The sequence below is a fragment of the Gymnoscopelus microlampas genome (genome assembly GCF_963454915.1).
Source record: "Gymnoscopelus microlampas genome assembly, chromosome: 11".
Taxonomy (NCBI): Eukaryota; Metazoa; Chordata; class Actinopteri; order Myctophiformes; family Myctophidae; genus Gymnoscopelus; species Gymnoscopelus microlampas.
Window position 1 is genome coordinate 20,664,349 of NC_139948.1, and position 9,564 is coordinate 20,673,912.

Below are 9,564 nucleotides of genomic sequence, written 5' to 3' on the forward strand. Positions count from 1 at the left end.
CTCATCACGCACTAAGTGTGAACTTGCTAGGTTCCGTTTGTTAGGCCTTTTAAAGGATTAATCGGTCAAAATTCTTAGGGCTTTCATCATTGCCATTAACAATTTTAACTACATACACTTTTGTTTGACTGGGTTTACATTGTTTCTAAATTTGCTCCCGTGATTAATAGACACATTTCTTCACGGAATTCTAAGTTTACTGAAATGTAATTGATGAACTTGTAACTACTTAAATTTGTATGTAATCTATCTCAAACGTCCTTGCATGGCCCTGATGCCACATGCAAATCTAATTATAAAAATACAAGGTGAGGGCCCGGATCGCTGGCCTATAGCGGTTCAGGTACTTAGGTGCAAATGTAGCCTGACAGTGCGTTGCGGGTTCGAGTCCCGTTCCCGACGACCTTTACTGTTCTCTCCCTCTTTCCTGTCCATCTTCACTGAAAAACTATCAAAGAAAAGCGAGAGAAAAAAACGTTGAAAAATAATATATATAAGGTGAGGACTCAAAAATGTAAGTATTGCATATAGTGTTAACCGTTCAACCAGCGAATGCAAACAGGGTACAGTAGAGCCTAATAACAGTTTCAGCTGTGTTCCAGGAAATAAGGAAAGAGTTACAGATGCCTTCATCGCTTTTTTCATGATCTGCCTTCATCGAGTAATTCTGAGGTGAATTCCTTGCAGCAGATCAGGATGGCGGAGATCGAGCAGCTGTCGGACAAGTCCTCGTCCCCCGCCTTGCCGGACGACCTCAGCCTGGACGAACACACGGCCTACCAGCTGCTGGCACAAGAGGGCAAGGTGGGTGACATAGGAAGGGCATGATGACTGAAGGGCAACATTGATTTTTCAGGACTTCAATGACTTGGGGCAGTGGTTCTCAGAGTGGGGTGAGCGGACACCATGGGGTTCCCAGCAAATTGTATGATTATAGCATCAAACCACTTTAAACTATACATTGGGTATTTGAAAATAGTTGATCTACAAGCTTACGTGCCACAATGCGACACATTGTGTGCTCATGTATTTCACGATTTTTCAAAGAAATCTTGAAAAAAATGTGAATACTTTTGAAATATTACAAACACAAATCTTGTAAGGGGGTCCCTGACACTAAATATTTTCAGATGGGGGTCTGCGGCCAAATACATATTAATCTGGGGGTCCTACACATGAAAACGTTGGAGAACCACTAATCTGAGTTCCCAGAAGTTTTCGCCAGCTCTCGGCGAGGAACTTCTGGGCCAGAGCCCTGGTATTTGTGGGCGGGATGTAACTTACGCTCAGAATCTGAGCGGATACGCCTCTTACCGGTCTGAGAGCTGTGCAACTCGTCTAAAAAGTCAGACGAGAGGCAAACAGCAGTACACAACAATGGCGGCCGCAATTTCTCAAGGGGAAATTGCTTCCCGTCGATCCTATTTAGATGCAACACCCACTGCATGTGGATCCCGCCCCCTTTTCTTCATTGGCTGTTGATTTGAATCACAACGCAGTGGCCGCGCCCCTGCTGTCCAAGCTCCGACGCAATGCCTCCCAGACTAGAGAACCACTGACTTGGGGAACAGGGGGAAAGTAGAGAGACTTTACTCTGTGTGTGTTTACATAATTATTGAAAGAGACCTCAACTGTTCCTCAATGCTAACTGTCGTGTTTTCATTTTAGCTGTTGCATGCTTAAAAAGGAACTAACTATTGTGTTCCTCAGTGCTAATATATCCATTCGTAACTCAGAGTATGCACAAACATAACCAATTGAACCTGTACAGGCGCATTTGGTTACATTTGTACACTCCCAGACTTAACCCATTAAGACCTGGGGCCGATTATACAAACGGTTTACTGAAACGCTTAAGTTGCTATAATATCAGTGGTTCTCAAACATTTTCATGTCAAGGACCCCCAACATTATATGTATTTGGCCGTGGACCCCCATCTCAAAATATTAAAGTTCCAGGGACCCCCAGAAGCAGAGATTTGAATTACAAATGTTCGCTTTAAAATTCAAAGATTTGCACAACCTTTCATGATTTTTCAGCGCTCGGTGCCGCGCTATGAGCTTGTCTGCTGATTTTTGAATAGCCAAAGTATAAAATAATGGTTAAAGTGGTTAAAATCTAAATTGACTGATGCTTTCCCGGTCTTAATGGGTTAAATGGATAAGAACTGGCCTCAGAGCCCTGCAGTACTAATGAACCACTGCAATGACTGCCATTGCACTTCCATCCCCTCAGAGCTCCCAGACTTGGTTCAGTGCTAAATCATTATTCCAATGTGTGAGCAGTGCACTACACACATAAAGCACAAAGCTTTCTATTTTCTTTATTTTTCCTTCTTTCTTATTTTTTTTTATTATTCTGGGGGACATGCAGTGAGTTCTCATTTGAATTAGAGATGATGGACCTCTGGGCTGCAGATGGCTCTTTATTCCATTCACCACATGTATCAGTGGCAAATATCTTGTCTTTGAAGAATCTGTTCCTTCCATCCATGCACCACAGGCCACCTCATGAATAAACCTCTCCCCAGCTCCCATACCTGATGCTCTCTCTCTCTCTCTCTCTCTCTCTCTCTCTCTCTCTCTCTCTCTCTCTCTCTCTCTCTCTCTCTCTTTTTTTTAGGTATTTTTTACTTTAGTGGAGTATTTCCAATTTTCAGTACTTTTACTTCTACTCCACTACATCTCAGAGGCAAATATTATACTTTTACTCCACAACAATTATAAGAACACTTGAGTTACTAGTTACTTCGCAGATATAAATTACAACAGTATAAAACATACATTAAACACTTTAGCCCTATTTTATACCTAGGCTATTTGAAAATAGCCAATCTACGAGCTCACAACGCGGTGCATTGCGACACGTTGTGAGCTTGTAGATCTGATATTTTCAAACATTTTAGTACTTTTACTGCTGGTACTTTAAGTACATTTTGATACCAATACCTTTGTACTTTTACCCAAGTAAATTTTGAATTCCGGACTTTCACTTGTAACAGAGTAGGCTACTTCTACATTGCAGTATTGATACTTTTACTTAAAGGGGCTACACCATGAATTAAAAAAAATATATTATATATAAATATTGCCCCCTAATACGTTTTAAACAGGTTGTAAGCCTAAAAACCATCCAGATATTTTTTCTCACAATCTGACTGTCTGTCATTCCAAGCTTTTTCAGCTGCAATACCAAACGTCCTATTGGGCAGGGGGGAGCTACTGAGCAATTCTGTCTGGCCATCGTCAATGCAAAATCTGTGCAAGTGACATCACTTGCACAGCCATTCTGAAATGGCCTGTTCAGACACGCCCATTCAGGAAATCCATGAAATGAGCATGAATGACTGAATGTTAAAAAAAAATATTTTTTTGGGTACAAGAGACACTGGGGAGCCCAAAAAAAAAATGAAATTCATGGTGTAGCCCCTTTAAGTAAAACATGTGAGTACTTTTTCCACCACTGCCGATTCATACTTCATCACACGACATGCAGTGTCGCGCGTCGAAAATTGCAGACCTACAAGCTCACAATGTGTTGCATCCGCGACGCATTGTGAGCTTGTAGATAAATTATGCTTTTCTCTCCCTCTATCTCTCTATCGTCTCTGCATTGCCTCCGCATTCCTTTGCTCTCCACTCTCAGGCTGCCTAGTGTTCGGCAGGAATCCAAAATGGCACTAAAGGGGCACCTAGTGTGGTAAAAAAACAACTCCAAAGGGGCCCTGACCAAGCACCCGTACTGCATGTGACGAGTTGGGAGCAAGAATTGGTTAGCTAGCTATACCCTATTGATCAAACACATGATGTTGCAGGCATAATTATTATTTTTGCCTCATATACAGTAGTGTCATGTTACTTGTGTGTTTTTTTGGTCATACTGTTCAAATGTATGTGTTATATATTGATTTACTACTATATTTTCTTTTGAGAGAGAGTAATGTGTATTGATCATTGTTCCCTTTCAGCACAGTAGCTGTACTGTAAATGTATCTGTTGCACTGCTTAGACTAGAGGGTAGACGACACTGTAAGCCTGGTATAAAACTCATTGCTAGAGAGCTGGACCCCTAAACCATGAGGTATGTAAGAAATACAGAGATTTAAATCAAATGAATATTGTCATTCTTTAAGAAGTAGACTGACGGTGCCATCATCAGACCCTTATGGGTCCCTTTGGTACCATTGGTACAGTCAGAGTAAAAATGACTCTGGATTTTACAGTCTACTATGACCCAGAGATAAAAATCTGAAATCAAATACTGGTACGTGACCTAATGTATATTAAACTGGGGGTCCTTGAAAGTAATAAGGTTGAGAATCACTGCAGTGCTGGTTCCAGACGATGATCATTTATTTTTCTCAAAGGGGCACTTTATGTTTAAGCACCACATAACAAATTCTGGGATAAAGTAGTAGTAAACTTATGCACCGGCAAACGATAAGTAAAATTATGCATAACACACACAATCAAATTAACTCTCGCAGCACTGCTGCAGCATGCACAATCCAATGCACACGGTCATCTGCATAAGGTTTTTGTTGTTCAATTCATTTCGCTATACTGTAGCTGCCCCTCCGATTCTCGGAATGACATCAACCCCATGAGAGAGGCATGGTCCATCTGGATCAGTGGTTCCAAACCTGTGGAAATTACTTGCTTGCCCTCAAGCAAATTAATAGGCCTGTATTAGCCTGTAAAATTACCCACAAATGTATGGTATATTTATAATATGTATGAATAATGTATATTTAACATTATGTCGTAAAGAAATTAATTAGGGGCACCAATAGATGAGTGGTTAAGGCAGGGACGGGGGTCACTAAATCCAATCTGGGTGGGCATTGCCCCTAAATGCACCCCATAGTGCTGGCACTGAATCACTGCATTTAGTTATAGCGGTGAACACAAGGCTCTGCAAGCCGCTTTATGTAAAATGCATTGACCCCCCCCCCCCCCCCCCCCCAGCCATTTTTCATCACACATATCCATTATCTGCAATTCTGAAGTCTGTCCCTTGATATGTGCAGTTATCCTGTTTCTTTATGTGAGGCTTATGGCAAACTGAGTCAGAGCCCACGCATTATACTTCACAAGCACCACTCTGTCACCCCATCCCATGGATTTATTGGAAAATGCTTTATTTTCAGCGTGTGTGTGCGCGTGTGTGCGTGTGTGTGCGTGTGTGTGTGTGTGTGTGTGTGTGTGTGTGTGTGTGTGTGTGTGTGTGTGTGTGTGTGTGTGTGTGTGTGTGTGTGTGTGTGTGTGTGTGTGTGTGTGTGTGTGTGTGTGTGTGTGTGTGTGTACTTGTATTACTATGCTTGTGAGGTCCATATGTCCCCACAAAACACAAGTATAGCAATTTTTTAGATAGACAATTTTGAGGACCATTTTCCTGGTCCTCACAAGACAATGGTTGTTTCACGGTAGAGTGTGTGTGTGTGTGTGTGTGTGTGTGTGTGTGTGTGTGTGTGTGTGTGTGTGTGTGTGTGTGTGTGTGTGTGTGTGTGTGTGTGTGTGTGTGTGTGTGTGTGTGTGTGTGTGTGTGTGTGTGTGTGTGTGTGTGTTTGATCTTTCAGGGAAGGAGCAGCAGTGACTCCCACAGTTCTGAGGGAGGTGGAGGCAGTGTTCAGGTAGGAGGCCACCAGACCCACACCCACCAGGCCCTGATGGGACTGGAGCGACCCTGCAGCGCCCTCAGCTCTGGACCCGAGGAGGAGATAGCCCTGCTGGAGATGGAGGTGCACACGGACCAGGAGCATGGAACGCCACTTCACCACATCAGCCCCAGTGAGTCGATGCAGACTGATAGTGGTTGATGTAGACACTGCATCTATCCATCTATTAATCCATGAAGACCGGGAACGCATCTGTGTCATTTTAAGATGTATTTAGCTATTCAAAAATTGCAGATACACAAGCTCATAGCGCGGCACACATTTTTTACTCAAATCTTTGCTTCTGGGGGGGTCCCTGGAAGAAAATATTTGTGAGTCCGCGGCCAAATACATATAATTTTGGGGGTCCTTGACATGAAAAAGTTTGAGCACCACTGATATAGAAACACACGTTTTTTTCAGAAAACGGTTTAGATTTCGAAGACACCTTTTGTAGAATCGGAACCTCAGACCTCAATGGCTTAACCTTTCCTTCCTCTCCAGGTCGGGTTTCAGGCGGCAACAACACGGAGAGGAGTGAAGAGGAGGAGGAGGAGGAGGAGGAGGAGGAGGAGGAAAGGAGAGGAGGTCCCAGTAGCAGGTCACCTCTCTTCCACCTGCCTGCAGAGTTCTTCCACCCTGCGGCGCTGCCCATCCCTGCGCCGCCCCGCAGCAGCAGGCCCCTGCGCCTCTCCAGGAGCCTGAGACTGACCTCGCCGGCCTCCTGGGCCTCCATGCGCTCCCCAGGAGCACACCGCAAGATGCTCTGCACACAGGCAAGGAGGGGGGAGGGGGCACCTTGTTTGAGGCAATGGTGGAAAGTAACTAAGTACATTTATTCAAATACCGTACTTAAAGGGATAGTTCACCCCAAAAAAAAATGTTTTCTATCGATTAGTCACCCCATGGAGACTTGAATTCATGGATATTTTTTTGTTTTTGTCGCATTCCTAAGCCAATAATTTGATGACCAGCGTGACCAGTTGTAGACAGCGGTTCCGGTATGTGACAGAAAGGAGACTCTTACCGGAACCGCTGCCGGTCATCACATTATTGGCTTAGGAATGTGACCAAAAAATATATATATCTCTATGTCTCCCAAGTCTCCATGGGGTGACTTATTGATAGAAAAAAAGTCATTTTGGGGGTGAACTATTCCTTTAAGTAAGATGTTTAGGTACATTTACTTCACTTGAGTAATTTGTCCATCTCAGGGCCAAATGATGTACTTTTTTACTTCAGTACAATTATTTGACAGCTTTAGTTACTAGTTACTTTGCAGATTGAGATTATCAACATATATTAACCACTTACTGTAAGCCCTATTGTATACTTCAGATGTTCGAAAATAGCCGATTCCAAAAGCTTACAACACGTCATATTGTGACGCATACTTTTGCGCTTTTACTCAACAAAAGATTGGATGTGAGTATTTTCATTTTGTGGTATTGCTACTTAAGTAAAACATCTGAGTACTCCTTCCACAACGTTGTTTTATGGGACAACAACATGTGAGAAGACAAAAATAGACTAATTATGCTTTAATCCAAGATTGTGTTTTCTTACATTTTCTCGAAGACGTGGTTTTGAGGAAGTAATTAGATTGGTAATTAGATGGCGCTGGTGAAGCTGTGTTTTCTGCTCATTTAGATAAGGGATTTCTCTGTGACCTGCTTCATGTTGACACTGACAGTGATGCATGATATATCTAATGAATGTTGTAGCCAGTGCAATTACAATATTTATTATATAATTACTTTCGGGTGGAAACCTTGTTATGTTCAAAACCGTTACTTTTCAGGAAATGGAAGAAAGAAGCTGTGTTCCAATGGATACAATTGTATTTATTATTTAGTCACACAAGCTCTTTTTAATACTTTTCATTGCTTCAATATTTATAAAACCCACAGACACACTTTCACTTGTGAGGTTGTAGACCGGCTATTTTGGCTACTTTCATGATGTCACCTTGCTAAACTAATTATTAAGTCATTTTTTGAGGATTTTTTTAGGGGCCTAAGTCAGCTCCTTATGACACTGGCCACTTCTGGTAAAAATCGCCTATCTCCTAATTGAAAAGGATCATGCTGTTCCCTCCCCTTTTAGTATAATGGCCTATCTCCCCAGTGTGACTTAGGCCAAAATATTTTTTTGGCCTAAGTCACATGTTTTTGTGACTTAGGCCCAACAAATTGCCTAAGTCTGGAGATTTGTTTTTGGGTGAAATGATTAAGAAATATCATATAGTTTTGTTTTGGATCAGTTTTTATTTTTTTCCGAAAAACTTGACAAAAAAAAAAATACTTAGGCCATTAGTTTAGCAAGGTGACCATGTAACATGAGTGTAGGACGAAGTAGGGTTAGTTTGAGAAAAAAAACATAAAAAGTTGAAACATGGAGATACAAGGTTTCTGCCCCGACAGTGACAACATGCAAGATGAGATCAAAACAATCCATGTTGACAAAAGTTGTTAACATAAATGAGCTGTGTTCATATCCAGCCATTTTATTTTGTCTTTAGTTCCCGTCGCACAGCGACTCGTCCCTGGCCACAGGCAGCTCCGAGGGCAGCCTCCAGACCACGCTGGAGGAAGGACTGAGCTTCAGCGTCTCTCCCCCTCAGAACCTGGAGCTCCCCTTACCCATGGCCCCCTATATACCGCTGCCTTACCCCGCGCCCACGCCGGACGACAACACCACCGCCATCATCTCCCAGACCCCGAGACCCCCGGGTCTCTCGCCCGCGCTGACCCTCCAGGCCACCAGGGGCCACCAGCGGAGCCAGAGCAGCGGCCGGGGCAGCACCAGCCCGGGCTACACCCGCGACGACTCCATCGACCCCTCCGACGAGGACCTGGGCATCGTGATCGGCTCGTCCACGGGGGGCTGCAGCGGCTCCAGCCAGGCGGGCAACAGCGAACACTTGTCGGAGACGCTGAGCAGCCTGTCGCTCACCTCGCTGCTGTCGCCCGGCTCCGCGGCGCCCGCCGGCGGCGGCGCGGTGAAGAAGTGCAACAGCACGGGCAGCCTGGAACAAGGGGGCGTGCTCCTGTCGTTGCGGGGCAGGGAGGGGGGTCACAGGGACATCCTGGGGCTGGAGCTAATGGACCAGCAGGGCTTCCTGGCCAACCCCTGGACGGCGGTGGTTGGGGAGAGAAAGAACGAAGGAGGCGGTGGGAGGGAGGACGGGGAGGAGGGATTCAAGGGGAAGAGCTCTAGCCAAGCGGCGGTGGGTCCCTGTCGGAAAAACAGATGAAACTCGCCGGTCGCTTTATTTCTTTGTCGTTCCGTTCCTTGGATCTGAACCCCATTGCTGTCCATCTCACTGTCTCTGTCCGAACCTGAGGCAGAGAGAGGCTTGATGACACATGATGTCCCGTATTCCCAACCCCACCCCCCAAAAAAACTCATCCTGCCCCCTCAAACCCCCTTCTACACGTTTGTGACCTCCACCCAGTCCTACTTTGTGCTACCTAGGGGAGTGGTCCAGTCCTGAACTGTCGTTGAGGATTATAAAAGAGGATCCTTTGAGTTGGGGCCTGGGGGATAGGAGGTGGGCCCTCATCTCCTCTTTAGGGGTGTGGCCCCCCTGAGAAAGTGCGGGCTGTGGAAAGTTCTGGTCATGTTCACAAACCAGGAGAGGCCTGAATCACATCAGGGAGTTTTTCACGAGGAGCAGAGACAGAGCTAAAAAACAACAACAACAACAACAACAAAAACAATACAGACTAGTCTTGCTGTTGCGTTCCCGTTTCCTTATTTCTCAGTTTTGTTCCTGTTTGTTTGTTTGTTTGTTTGTTTGTTTCCGTCTCTGCTCGAGTTCACTGAAGTTGGAAAATGCTGAAATGGAGGCGTCCACACTGACAAAGCTCTCCATGCTGACAGAGGCTGCTTTGTTTATGTCTCT

The 9,564-nt window shown here is 44.5% G+C and overlaps 1 protein-coding gene across 1 annotated transcript in view; it reads left to right on the forward strand.

Moving 5' to 3' along the window:
* LOC311054655 (voltage-dependent T-type calcium channel subunit alpha-1I-like) overlaps window positions 1-8,913 on the forward strand; it is a gene marked incomplete at both ends in the record, with an annotated part of 249,150 nt that extends 240,237 nt beyond the window's left edge. Inside the window, 4 exon segments of the mRNA XM_084070659.1 lie at window positions 688-804; window positions 5,580-5,790; window positions 6,225-6,433; window positions 8,179-8,913. Of these exon segments, the coding sequence (XP_083926785.1) occupies window positions 688-804; window positions 5,580-5,790; window positions 6,225-6,433; window positions 8,179-8,913 (1,272 nt within the window).
* Between the last annotated feature and the right edge of the window lie 651 nt (window positions 8,914-9,564).